At 40.9% G+C, this 14,596-nt stretch overlaps 1 protein-coding gene across 1 annotated transcript in view; it reads right to left on the minus strand.

Annotated features, from left to right (window-relative positions):
- Window positions 1-8,523, minus strand: part of LOC136121056 (Fc receptor-like protein 3) — a gene marked incomplete at its 5' end in the record, with an annotated part of 28,400 nt that extends 19,877 nt beyond the window's left edge. The window contains one exon of the mRNA XM_065874855.1: window positions 8,511-8,523. Within this exon, the coding sequence (XP_065730927.1) occupies window positions 8,511-8,523 (13 nt within the window). The remainder of the gene's footprint in view (window positions 1-8,510) is intronic.
- Window positions 8,524-14,596: the final 6,073 nt, after the last annotated feature.

Raw genomic sequence — 14,596 nt, forward strand, 5'->3', positions numbered from 1 at the left:
GGCCTTGGAGAAATGGTTTCTCCTCCCCTCATTACTTGGGTACTGTTCCTCCTACATTTTCAATCTCTGGCTAAATACTGGCTTAAAGTCTCAGGAAGCAGGGTCATATTTCTCAGTAGATCTTCCCTTACTCAACTGAATTTTGAAAATAATTGTTTATGTGAGGGATTTAGAAGGGGTTTGGTGGAAAGAAACATCCAAGCTTCCTATGAGATGAAAAAGAAATGGTTGAAGAATCAAGGGTAATATACTTGGTTTGCTCTGTTGGCTTTGGTTTTCCTGGGACCCAGCTCTGCTCATTCTTCATCTCTTGTGTAAAGAAAAAAGTGTTGCCTGCCATTCCAGTTCTACAGTGATCAAGCTATTAGCCATTGTAGTTGCCCACAGACAGTGTACTCTGAGGAATTCAGGATGAAGAAAGACAGGAAACATTCTGGGCTTTGGATATATTGGCCCTTAGATAGTTAAGATGCATATCTAAGGGAAAGTTTCAAATGACCCCAGATTCTTGCATCTTCCCATACAGAGAAAAGCACTAAAATCGGTGAGATTTCTCTTCTTTGTGATTAGCAGTAATCTTTTGATACTTGACTACATGTTTTACCAGCAAAAAGTTTATATATATCCTGGCTCCTCCCTTACCTCTTCAGAGCAGTTCCTCAGAGCTATCTGAGAGGCTGTCTTCTGGGCTATAGTCTTCAATAATTTCCCCAAATAAAACTTAACTCAGATTTCACATTGTGCAGTTTTCTTTCAGTCAATAGTTTTGGTGACCACAAAGGGACCCAGAGCAGACTTCACTCCTTTGCCTGAGGATCAGGAGCCTTGGTACCAGCAAGAGCCTCTTGTGCCCATTTGCCTCTTCCATGAGTTTAGAGAAATTTGGGTGAGTCTCTCCTGGTTCTCGGATCTCACAATTATTATTATTATTATTTTGGTTCAAGGCCCATGTTCATCATGTCCTTTATTATATCATCCATGCATATTAAGACTACAAATGACTTTCAGCTACTTAAACATATAATCATGATATAATGTCCATGGCTTTATAGAGTCCCAGCATAATGTTTCATATATTCTTTTTTTAACATCTTTATTAGAGTATAATTGCTTTACAGTGGTGTGTTAGTTTCTGCTTTATAACAAAGTGAATCAGTTATACATATCCATATGTCCCCATATCTCTTCCCTCTTGCATCTCCCTCCCACCCTCCTTATCTCACCCCTCTAGGTGGTCACAAAGCACTGAGCTGATCTCCCTGTGCTATGCGGCTGCTTCCCACTAGCTATCTATTTTACGTTTGCTAGTGTATATATGTCCATGCCACTCTCTCACTTTGTCCCAGCTTACCCTTCCCCCTCTCCGTATCCTCAAGTCCATTCTCTAGTAGGTCTGCATCTTTATTCTTGTCTTGCCCCTAAGTTCTTCTATTTTTTTCTTTTTTTTTTTAGATTCCGTATATATGTGTTAGCATACAGTATTTGTTTTTCTCTTTCTGACTTACTTCACTCTGTATGACAGTCTCTAGGTCCATCCACCTCACTACAAATAACTCAGCTTTGTTCCTTTTTATGGCTGAGTAATATTCCATTGTATATATGTGCCACATCTTCTTTATCCATTCAACTGTTGATGGGCACTTAGGTTGTTTCCATGCCCTGGCTATTGTAAATAGAGCTGCAATGAACATTTTTGGTACATGACTCTTTTTGAATTATGGTTTTCTCAGGGTATATGCCCAGTAGTGGGATTGCTGGGTCATATGGTAGTTCTATTTGTAGTTTTTTAAGGAACCTCCATACTGTTCTCCATAGTGGCTGTATCAATTTACATTCCCACCAACAGTGCAAGAGTGTTCCCTTTTCTCCACACCCTCTCCAGCATTTATTGTTTGCAGGATCTCCCAATTATTGGTTGATGATCCTGAGTTAGTTCTATTTTGTGGTGTATAATAGGGATTTGTCCCCCTCTCCCCCTGAGGCAGGAGATAGATGGGCCCCAGGTTAAACATTTACAACTGGCCTCCCATTTACATTTCATGAGGCAGGAAAACATGGGCTTCGGGCTGGACACTTACAGCTAGACTCCCGTTTGCATTTCCTGGGACAGGAGATAGATGGCCTCCAGGTTAGACATTGAAAATCAGTCTCCTGTTTGCTCTCCGAAATGGAAGCAATGACAGAGACAGTGTAAATAGCCAGGCTTCATCTCCTGTGGACACCTTCAAAAGCTGAGGGGTGATCTGACAAGCCCAACCACATGCCGCCCGGGCTGGGAGTCTCCACTCTGTGTTCAGTTCTGTTCATGTGTACATGTGTGCAAGTGTGTTTGTGTGTGTACGTGTATGCATGCAGGGTGTGTACAGCTGAATAACAGGAGAGGATCTGCTGGGTTCCAGCATCCTGTGTCCCCCTCCCTGGCTGCCCTTGCTCGGGGTCACCTTAAGATAACAGTCATGGCTGAAACAGAGAGGGGCTAAACCTTGTTTGAGTAAAGGGTCAAGAGGTCACACATTTCCCCTTCTTGGGGCAAGGGACACATTGCACATGGGCAGAAAGTCTCCTTTAGGGTCAAAAAGGAGGGCTCGCCACCCCATAATATGTGATGCTAAGGCCACCCCATAGGCCTTTGGGCTGAAATCCAACTTGGAAAAAAGTTGCACACACATGTTGGGGAGGGTCCTAGGGCAGGTCAGGTGTGGAAAAAGAAGCCAGATAATTGGCCAAAAGTAAACAAAGACCCGGAAGAACTGCCCTATATAAATGACTTAACTGCCTCTTTATCTTCTCCTTAGGGAGGATGCCCACACCTTTTCTCTCGGGGCGTGCATCTCTGCCTTGCTAAACAAACTGTTTCTCTGTGTTGTCTCCCACTTGTGCTATGTCTCTAATAATAAACTTTGTACCTGTTTTTACAGTTTTTACCTCCATGAGAAATGCATTTTTCACTGGGGGCAAGAGCCATGGGGTGTGGTGGCTATGATTCCTGGTTTTCATCCAGGCTACCCGGGTTCAATTCCTGGACAGGGAATTAAGATCTCGCTTCATGCCACCACTCACTTCTGCCTCTCCAATATCACCTCCACCCCAGTTTAAAGATACTGGGGGAGCCTGGTTAAAAGATACAAGGATTTATTCAGTTGAAAGACACTGAGCCTCTGGGCTGGGTAAAATGAAGGGCATCAGAAAGCCAGCCTCCAACTAACACTCCAGCCATGTTTATGTACATATGGAATTTATACTTACAAATATTGAATACTTGTTTAATTGGGAATTAAAGGAAATCTTGCCCTAAAATGGCCAAGATAGGGTTCTTTTGACATTCTAAAAATGATTAGAAGAAAGCCAGCTTGATAAAACATCTTTTCAAAATTTTGACCTTAAAGGAACAAAAGCCCTTCTAGGAGGAACTTGCATTTCTCTCCCTGTGCTTTTGAGATGTAAATGTTATATCTGATCTTCTTAGGCATTTTATTCCGTGTTTCGAGAGCTTGGTCTTTGCCATCCAGAAGGTACACATATGGTGTACATTTGGCAGCCAGCTGAATAGATTGGGATTCCAAGCAGTCATCTTGTCTGGCTATGCCAGCTCTCAGGAAAATTTGTTATAAGGAGTCCCAGCCCATAAGGGGCCTTGTCATCTCAACCTTTGTTGTGTCTACCTGCACAAAAAAGACCTTTAGTTTCTTAGACTATTATGGGGAGTAAACTTTCTGTATTTTAAGAAGGCTGCATTCTTTGCGCTCTCTTGTGGGGTTGCCTCTTGCGTCTTATTGGTTTGAGTTGTTATTAAGATACTATTCATCAATGGCCAGACATTGGATTCTTTAAATTGGAGAAACTTCTAAATTGCTAAATTTTTAGAGACCTCTCATTTTAAACAGCTGTTTTATTGGTGCCTATGAAAATACCAAATTATAAGGTAGATGCAAAATATATATATACATACATAAGTAAAACAGGTAACCTTAAAAACTCCCTTAGTTTAAGGGCTTCCCTGGTGGCGCAGTGGTTGCGAGTCCACCTGCCGATGCAGGGGACAAGGGTTCGTGCCCCGGTCCGGGAAGATCCTGGCTGGGCCCGTGAGCCATGGTGGCTGAGCCTGCGCGCCCAGAGCCTGTGCTCCGCAACGGGAGAGGCCACAACAGTGAGAGGCCAGCGTACTGCAAAAAAAAAAAAAAAACAACAATACAAAACAAAAAAAACCCTCCCTTAGTTTAAAACTAACAAATAAAAACTGTTTTAGGAAGACTTATTTGTGGTCTCAGCTTCCCTTCAATGGTTCTTGCAGATGCTAATAAAAACATTAGCTTAATTAATGTTAATTAGGTTGATTAACAGGAGAATAAGAAGAAACTGAGGGGAAAGTCAAGAGACTTCTTCCTAACGAAGTGAAAATTTTAAAGGGACTTATCCCAACAGAATGGAAATCTTTAGATGATTATTAGGAAATGGGATAAATAAAATGGATTTTGATAGGATTAAAACAAAAGTTTTGACTACCTGGGGTTGGATAGACCAAAGGGACCCCCCAATTAGTCCCCCCAACATTAAAGTGCACTCTATTAACCCCTATTTTGAAACAAAATTTAAAGGCTGGAAGAAAATTACACTGAGATACCTGACTAGCATTTGCTTGGGACAACAGTGAGATCAATTAATGAAGTTAAGATTAACAAAAGGGCCTGTGTCCCTTGGTTTGACCCCTCACTGGGAACCCCAAAGCTTTTTATACAAAAATGGATAAAATGGCCAGGGGATAAAAAGGAAAGTTTCTGGACTCCTTGTAAGACCAAGACTTGTTGATGGGGTCCTAATGGAGGCTTAAGTTAAAGGTACAAGAGTTATAAATTTGAAATAAAATCTTATAAAAACTGATGTATTTGAATGGGATTTATATAAGATGGTTACATCTCTTTTGTCTAATTGTACTGTGGGATAGACATTACATCTCTATGAGGAGTGCTTCCCCTGACTGGTATTATAAGACAGGGCATATAAATCTGCCCCATAGGCAGTATTAATTAAACATACTAAAAGAAACCAATAGGGACTTCCCAGGTGGCACAGTGGTTAAGAATCCGCCTTCCAATGCAGGGGAAATGGGTTCGATCCCTGGTCAGGGAACTAGATCCCACGTGCATGCTGCAACTAAGAGTTTGCATGCCACAACTAAGGACCTGGAGAGCTGCAACTAAGACTTGGTGCAACCAAAATAAATAATTAATTTAATTAAAAGTTGATTTTTTTAAAAAAGAAAGAAACTATATAGTTACCTGTGCCCACACAGCATAAAGTAAAAACGGGGCCCCAACATTCAGGGACTAATAAAAGCAATAATAAATATTTTTTGTCCCTAGGGTAAATTGCTCTGTTTAATTTGTGCATGCACAAAGAGGGTCTTTGTAGAATACCTTGTGCATAAATTTTTGAAGGCATGATAAATTGAATCTCAAAGTTCTAGAACATAGAACTCTTGATTTCCAGTTTAGTGGAAAATCTTGCTGATATTAAAAAAGCAAATGAAAGAAAATGTAATTGGGCAAATCAATCTTTTAATATCATTTAAGCAGCAGACCAGTTCTTTGGGGAATTAAAAGCAACTGTCTTTGTCTTGCCAATCTACAAATCAGAAATGTAAATACAGCCCACAGTGACCTGAGACTGAGCCTAATTAGCTCAATCAGGTTGAACCTGAAGCTGAAGAGGGAAAAAAGGAAAAAAGAGGCCTTTTATCAATAAAACTCAAACTGTTGGTGCTCTTGCCTTCTGAGATGGCCCACATTCTGTCTGTGGTGTGTGTTTCTCCCAGGGCCGTCTTGCCTTTTGAGACGCGAATAGCATTCTGCCTATGGAAAGTGTATCTCTCTAAATAAACTCAGCCATAAAAAGGAATGAAACTGGGTCATTTGTAGACACGTGGATGGACCTAGAGAGTGTCATACACAGTGAAGTAAGTGAAAAAGAGAAAAACAAATACCGTATATTAATGCATATATGTGGGATCTAGAAAAATTGTATAGATTATCTTATTTGCCAAGCAGAGAGACGTAGAGAACAAATGTATGGATACCAAGGGGGAAAGGGGTGGGGGTGGGAGGAATTGGGAGATTGGGATTGACACATATACACTACTGACGCTATGTATAAAATAGACAACTAATGAGAACATACTGTATAGCACAGGGACTCTACTTAATGCACTGTGGTGACCTAAATGGGAAGGAAATCCAAAAAAGAGGGGATATATGTATGTGTATAGCTGATTCACTTTGCTGTACAATAGAAACTAACACAACATTGTAAAGCAACTACACTCCAATAAAAATTAATCAAAAAAATTAAAAGTAAATAAATAAATCCACTTCTTACCTATCTAAAAAATAAATAAATAAATAAAAACTAAACAAGGAATGAGGGGAAGATGGCGGAAGAGTAAGACGCGGAGATCACCTTCCTCCCCACAGATACACCAGAAATACATCTACATGTGGAACAACTCCTACAGAACACCTACTGAACGCTGGCAGAAGACCTCAGACCTCCCAAAAGGCAAGAAAGTCCCCACGTACCTGGGTAGGGCAAAAGAAAAAAGAATAAACAGAGACAAAAGGATAGGGACGGGACCTGCGCCAGTGGGAGGGAGCTGTGAGGGAGGAAAGGTTTCCACACACTAGGAAGCCCTTTCGCGGACGGAGACTGCGGGTGACGGAGGGGGAAAGCTTCGGAGCCATGGAGGAGAGCGCAGCAACAGGGGTGTGGAGGGCAAAGCGGAGATTCCCACACAGAGGATCGGTGCCGACCAGCACTCATCAGCTCGAGAGGCTTGTCTTGTCTGCTCAACGGCCGGGGCGGGCGGGGCTGCGAGCTGAGGCTCGGGCTTTGGTCGAAGCGCAGGGAGAGGACTGGGGTTGGCGGTGTGAACACAGCCTGCAGGGGGTTAGTGCACCACGGCTAGCCGGGAGGGAGTCTGGGGAAAAGTCTGGACCTGCCGAAGAGGCAAGAAACTTTTCCTTCCCTCTTTGTTTCCTGGTGCGTGAGGAGAGGGGATTAAGAGCTCTGCTTAAAGGAGCTCCAGAGACTGGCCCGGGCCTTGGCTAAAAGCACGGAACCCAGAGACGGGCATGAGACGCTAACGCTGCTTCTGCCGCTACCAAGAAGCCTGTGTGCGAGCACAGGTCACTATCCACACCCCCCTTCTGGGGAGCCTGTGCAGCTCGCCACTGCCAGGGTCCCGTGATCCAGGGACAACTTCCCCGGGAGAACGCACGCGCGCCTCAGGCTGGTGCAATGTCATGCCGGCCTCTGACGCCGCAGGCTCGCCCCGCACTCCGTGCCCCTCCCTCCCCCCGGCCTGAGTGAGCCAGAGCCCCCGAATCAGTGGCTCCTTTAACCCCGTCCTGTCTGAGCGAAAAAGAGACGCCCTCCAGCGACCTACACGCAGAGGCGGGGCCAAATCCAAAGCTGAGCCCCTGGGAGCTGTGAGAACAAAGAAGAGAAAGGGAAATCTCTCCAAGCAGTCTCAGAAGCAGCGGATTAAAGCTCCACAACCAACTTGATGTACCCTGCATCTGTGGAATACATGAATAGACAACGAATCATCTCAAATTGAGGAGGTGGACTTTGAGAGCAAAATTTATTATTTTTTCCCTTTTCCTATTTTTGTGAGTGTGCATGTGTATGCTTCTGTGTGAGATTTTGTCTGTATAGCTTTGCTTCCACCATTTGTCCTAAGTTTCTATCCGACCATTTTTTTTTCTTCTTCTTGTGTTTAAAAAAGAAAAATTTTTTTCTTAATAATTATTTTTTATTTTAATAACTATTTTATCTTACTTTATTTTATTTTATCTTCTTCTTTTCTTCGTCCCCTCCTTCTCTACTTCCTTCTTTCCTCCTTCCCTCCCTTCCTCCTTTCTTTCTATTTTCTTTCTTCCTTCCTTCCTTCCTTCCTTCCTTCCTTCCTTCCTTCCTTTCTTTCTTTCTTTCTTTCTTCCTTTCTTTCTACTTTTTCTCCTTTTTATTCTGAGCTGTGTGGATGAAAGTCTCTTGGTGCTGCAGCCAGGAGTCAGTGCTGTGCCTCAGAGGTGGGAGAGCCAACTTCAGGACACTAGTCCACAAGAGACCTCCAAGCTCCACAAAATACCAAACAGCAAAAATCTCCCAGAGATCTCCATCTCAACACCAGCACCCAGCTTCACTCAACAACGAGCAAGCTACAATGCTGGACACCCTATGATAAACAACCAGCAAAACAGGAACACAACCTCACCCATTAGCAGAGAGACTGCCTAAAATCATAATAAGTCCACAGACACCCCAAAACACACCACCAGACATGGACCTGCCCACCAGAAAGACAAGATCCAACCTCATCCACAAGAACACAGGCATTAGTCCCCTCCATGAGGAAGCTTACACAACCCACTGAACCAACCTTAGCCACTGGGGACAGACACCAAAAAAAAAACGGGAACTACGAACCTGCGGCCTACAAAAAGGAGACCCCAAACACAGTAAGATAAGCAAAATGAGAAGACAGAAAAACACACAGCAGATGAAGGAGCAAGATAAAACCCATCAGACCTAACAAATGAAGAGGAAATAGGCAGTCTACCTGAAAAAGAATTCAGAATAATGATAGTAAAGATGATCCAAAATCTTGGAAATAGAATGGACAAAATGCAAGAAACATTTAACAAGGACCTAGAAGAACTAAAGAGCAAACAAACAACGATGAACAACACAATAAATGAAATTAAAAATACTCTAGGTGGGTGCTCGCTTCGGCAGCACATATACTAAAAATACTCTAGGTGGGATCAATAGCAGAATAACTGAGGCAGAAGAACGGATAAGTGACCTGGAAGATAAAATAGTGGAAATAACTACTGCAGAGCAGAATAAAGAAAAAAGAATGAAAAGAACTGAGGACAGTCTCAGAGACCTCTGGGACAACACTAAACACACCAACATTCGAATTATACGGGTTCCAGAAGAAGAGGAGAAAAAGAAAGGGACTGAGAAAATATTTGAAGAGATTACAGTTGAAAATTCCCTAATATGGAAAAGGAGATAGTTAATCAAATCCAGGAAACACAGAGAGTCCCATACAGGATAAATCCAAGGAGAAATATGCCAAGACACATATTAATCAAACTGTCAAAAATTAAATACAAAGAAAACATATTAAAAGTAGTAAGGGAAAAGCAACAAATAACACACAAGGGAATCCTCATAAGGTTAACAGCTGATCTTTCAGCAGAAAATCTGCAAGTCAGAAGGGACTGGCAGGACATACTTAAAGTGATGAAGGAGAAAAACCTGCAACCAAGATTACTCTACCCAGCAAAGATCTCATTCAGATTTGATGGAGAAATAAAAACCTTTACAGACAAGCAAAAGCTGAGAGAGTTCAGCACCACCAAACCAGCTTTGCAACAAATGAGAAAGGAACTTTTCTAGGCAAGAAACACAAGAGAAGGAAAGACCTACAATAACAAACCCAAAACAATTAAGAAAATGGGAATAGGGACATACATATTTATAATTACCTTAAATGTAAATTGACTAAATGCTCCCACTAAAAGACACAGATTGGCTGAATGGATACAAAAACAAGACCCATATATATGCTGTCTACAAGAGACCCACTTCAGACCCAGAGACACATACAGACTGAAAGTAAGGGGATGGAAAAATATATTTCATACAAATGGAAACCAAAAGAAAGCTGGAGTAGGAATTCTCATATCAGACAAAATAGACTTTAAAATAAAGACTATTAGAAGAGACAAAGAGAGACACTACATAATGATCAAGGGGTCAATCCAAGAAGAAGATATAACAATTGTAAATATTTATGCACCCAACATAGGAGCACCTCAATACATAAGGCAAATACTAACAGCCATAAAAGGGGAAATCGACAGTAACACATTCATAGTAGGGAACTTAAACACCCCACTTTCACCAATGAACAGATCATCCAAAATGAAAATAAATAAGGAAACACAAGCTTTAAATTATACATTATCCAAGATGGACTTAACATATTTATAGGACATTCCATCCAAAAACAACAGAATACACATTTTTCTCAAGTGCTAATTGAACATTCTCCAGGACTCATCATATCTTGGGTCACAAATCAAGCCTTGGTAAATTTAAGAAAATTGAAATTGTATCAAGTGTCTTTTCCGACAACAACACTATGAGACTAGATATCAATTACAGGAAAAGATCTGTAAAAAATACAAACACATGGAGGCTAAACAATACACTACTTAATAACGAAGTGATCACTGAAGAAATCAAAGAGGAAATATAAAACATGACAATGGAGACACGACAACCAAAAACCTATGAGATGCAGTAAAAGCAGTTCTAAGAGGGAATTTTATAGCAATACAATCCTACCTTAAGAAACAGGAAACATCTAGAATAAACAACCTACCCTTGCACCTAAAGCAATTAGGAAGGACAAAAAAAACCCCAAAGTTAGCAGAAGAAAAGAAGTCATAAAAATCAGATCAGAAATAAATGAAAAAGAAATGAAGGAAATGATAACAAAGAACAATAAAACTAAAAGCTGGTTCTTTGAGAAGATAAACAAAATTGATAAACCATTAGCCAGACTCATCAAGAAAAAAAGGGAGAAGATTCAAATCAATAGAATTAGAAATGAAAAAGGAGAAGTAACAACTGACACTGCAGAAATACAAAAGATCATGAGAGATTACTACTAGCAACTCTATGCCAATAAAATGGACAACCTGATAGAAATGGACAAATTCTTAGAAATGCACAACCTGCCAAGACTGAATCAGGAGGAAATAGAAAATATGAACAGACCAATCACAAGCACTGAAATTGAGATTAAAAATCTTCCAACAGGGCTTCCCTGGTGGTGCAGTGGTTGGGAGTCCGCCTGCTGATGCAGGGGATGCAGGTTCGTGCCCCAGTCCGGGAGGATCCCACATGCCGCGGAGCAGCTGGGCCCATGAGCCATGGCCGCTGAGCCTGCACGTCCAGAGCCTGTGCTCCACAGTGGGAGAAGCCACAACAGTGAGGCCCACATACCACACACACAAAAAAATCTTCCAACAAACAAAAGCCCAGGACGAGATGGCTTCACAGGTGAATTCTATCAAACATTTAGAGAAGAGCTAACACCTATCCTTCTCAAATTCCTACAAAAAATAGCAGGGGGAGGAACACCCCCAAACTCATTCTATGAGGCCACCATCACTCTGATACCAAAACCAGACAAGGATGTCACAAAGAAAGAAAACTACAGGCCTATATCACTGATAAACATAGATGCAAAAATCCTCAACAAAATACTAGCAAACAGAATCCAACAGCACATTAAAAGGATCATACACCATGATCAAGTGGGGTTTATTCCAGGAATGCAAGGATTCTTCAATACACACAAATCAATCAACGTGATACACCATATTAACAAATTGAAGGAGAAAAACCATATGATCATCTCAATAGATGCTAGAAAGCTTTTGACAAAATTCAACACCCATTTATGATAAAAACCCTGCAGAAAGTAGGCATAGAGGGAACTTTCCTCAACACAATAAAGGCCATATATGACATACACACAGCCAATATCATCCTCAATGGTGAAAAACTGAAAGCATTTCCACTAAGATCAGGAACAAGACAAGGTTGCCCACTCTCACCACTCTTATTCAACATAGTTTTGGAAGTTTTAGCCACAGCAATCAGAGAAGAAAACGAAATAAATGGAATCCAAATCAGAAACGAAGAAGTAAAGCTGTCACTGTTTGCAGATGACATGATACTATACATAGAGAATCCTAAGCATTCTACCAGAAAACTACTAGAGCTAATCAATGAATTTGGTAAAGTAGCAGGATACAAAATTAATGCACAGAAATCTCTTGCATTCCTATACACTAATGATGAAAAATCTGAAAGTGAAATCAAGAAAACACTCCCATTTACCATTGCAACAAAAAGAATAAAATATCTAGGAATAAAACTACCTAAGGAGACAAAAGACCTGTGTGCAGAAAATTATAAGACACTGATGAAAGAAATTCAAGATGATACAAATAGATGGAGAGATGTACCATGTTCTTCGATTGGAAGAATCAACATTGTGAAAATGACTCTACTACCCAAAGCAATCTCCAGATTCAATGCAATCCCTATCAAACTACCACTGGCATTTTTCACAGAACTAGAACAAAAAATTTCACAATTTGTATGGAAACACAAAAGACCCTGAATAGCCAAAGCAATCTTGAGAACGAAAAAAGGAGCTGGAGGAATCAGGCTCCCTAACTTCAGACTGTAATACAAAGCCACAGTAATCAAGACAGTATGGTACTGGCAAAAAACCAGAAAGATAGATCAATGGAACAGGATAGAAAGCCCAGAGATAAACCCACGCACATATGGTCACTTTATCTTTGATAAAGGAGACAGGAATGTACAGTGGAGAAAGGACAGCCTCTTCAATAAGTGGTGCTGGGAAAACTGGACAGGTACATGTAAAAGTATGAGATTAGATCACTCCCTAACAGCATACACAAAAATAAGCTCAAAATGGATTAAAGACCTAAATGTAAGGCCAGAAACTATCAAACTGTTAGAGGAAAACATAGGCAGAACACTCTATGACATAAACCACAGCAAGATGCTTTTTGACCCACCTCCTAAAGAAATGGAAATAAAAGCAAAAATAAACAAATGGGACCTAATGAAACTTCAAAGCTTTTGCACAGCAAAGGAAACCACAAACAAGACCAAAAGACACCCCTCAAAATGGGAGAAAATATTTGCAAATGAAGCAACTGACAAAGGATTAATCTCCAAAATTTACAAGCAGCTCATGTAGCTCAATAACAAAAAAACAAACAACCCCATCCAAAAATGGGCAGAAGACCTAAATAGACATTCTTCAAAAAAGATATACAGATTGCCAACAAACACATGAAAGAATGCTCAACATCATTAATCATTAGAGAAATGCAAATCAAAACTGCAATGAGATATCATCTCACACCAGTCAGAATGGCAATCATCAAAAAATCTAGAAACAATAAATGCTGGAGAGGGTGTGGGGAAAAGGGAACACTCTTGCACTGCTGGTGGGAATGTGAATTGGTACAGCCACTATGGAGTACAGTATGGAGGTTCCTTAAAAAACTACAAATAGAACTACCATATGACCCAGCAATCCCACTACTGGGCATATACCCTGAGAAAACCAAAATTCAAGGAGAGTCATGTACCAAAATGTTCATTGCAGCTCTATTTACAATAGCCCGGAGATGGAAACAACCTAAGCGCCCATCATCGGACGAATGGATAAAGAAGATGTGGCACATATACACAATGGAATATTACTCAGCCTTAAAAAGAAATGAAATTGAGTAATTTGTAATGAGATGGATAGACCTAGAGTCTGTCATACAGAGTGAAGTAAGTCAGAAAGAAAAAGACTAATACCGTATGCTAACACATATATATGGAATTTAAAGGAAAAAAATGTCATGAAGAACCTAGGGATAAGACAGGAATAGAGGCGCAGACCTACTGGAGAACGGACTTGAGGATATGGGGTGGGGGAAGGGTGAGTTTTGACAGGGCGAGAGAGAGTCATGGACATATACACACTAACAAACGTAGTAAGGTAGATAGCTAGGGGGAAGCAGCCGCAAGGCACAGGGATATTAGCTCGGGGCTTTGGGACAGCCTGGAGGGGTGGGAGGGGGAGAGTGGGAGGGAGGGAGACGCAAGAGGGAAGACACATGGGAGCATATGTATATGCATAGCTGATTCACTTTGTTATAAAGCAGAAACTAACACACCATTGTAAAGCAATTATACCCCAATAAAGATGTTAAAATAAATAAATAAATAAAAATAAACAAACAAATAAACAAACAAAAAGAAGATGTGGCACATATATACAATGGAATATTACTCAGCCATAAAAAGAAACGAAATTGAGCTATTTGTAATGAGGTGGATGGACCTAGAGTCTGTCATACAGAGTGAAGTAAGTCAGAGAGAGAAAGACAAATACCGTATGCTAACACATATATATGGGATTTAAGGCAAAAAATGTCATGAAGAACCTAGGGGTAAGACAGGAATAAAGACACAGACCTACTAGAGATTGGACTTGAGGATATGGGGAGGGGGAAGGGTAAGCTGTGACAAAATGAGAGAGTGGCATGGACATATATACACTACCAAACGTAAAATAGATAGCTAGTGGGAAGCAGCCACATAGCAGAAGGAGATCATATTGATGCTTTGTGACCACCTAGAGGGGTGGGATAGGGAGGGTGGGAGGGAGGGAGACGCAAGAGGGAAGAGATATGGGAACATATGTATATGTATAACTGATTCACTTTGTTATAAAGCAGAAACTAACACACCATTGTAAAGCAATTATACCCCAATAAAGATGTAAAAAAAAACAAAACTAAACAAAACAAAAGCAAACAAACTCAAAATGCTTGAAAGGCTCCCTCACCCAAAATCGAATTAACGGCCTCCTTAAGGATTTATCAAGGACAGATACAAATCTCAAAGTCTTTCC

Source organism: Phocoena phocoena, chromosome 1 (assembly GCF_963924675.1).
Source record: "Phocoena phocoena chromosome 1, mPhoPho1.1, whole genome shotgun sequence".
In the NCBI taxonomy this organism is placed as follows: Eukaryota; Metazoa; Chordata; class Mammalia; order Artiodactyla; family Phocoenidae; genus Phocoena; species Phocoena phocoena.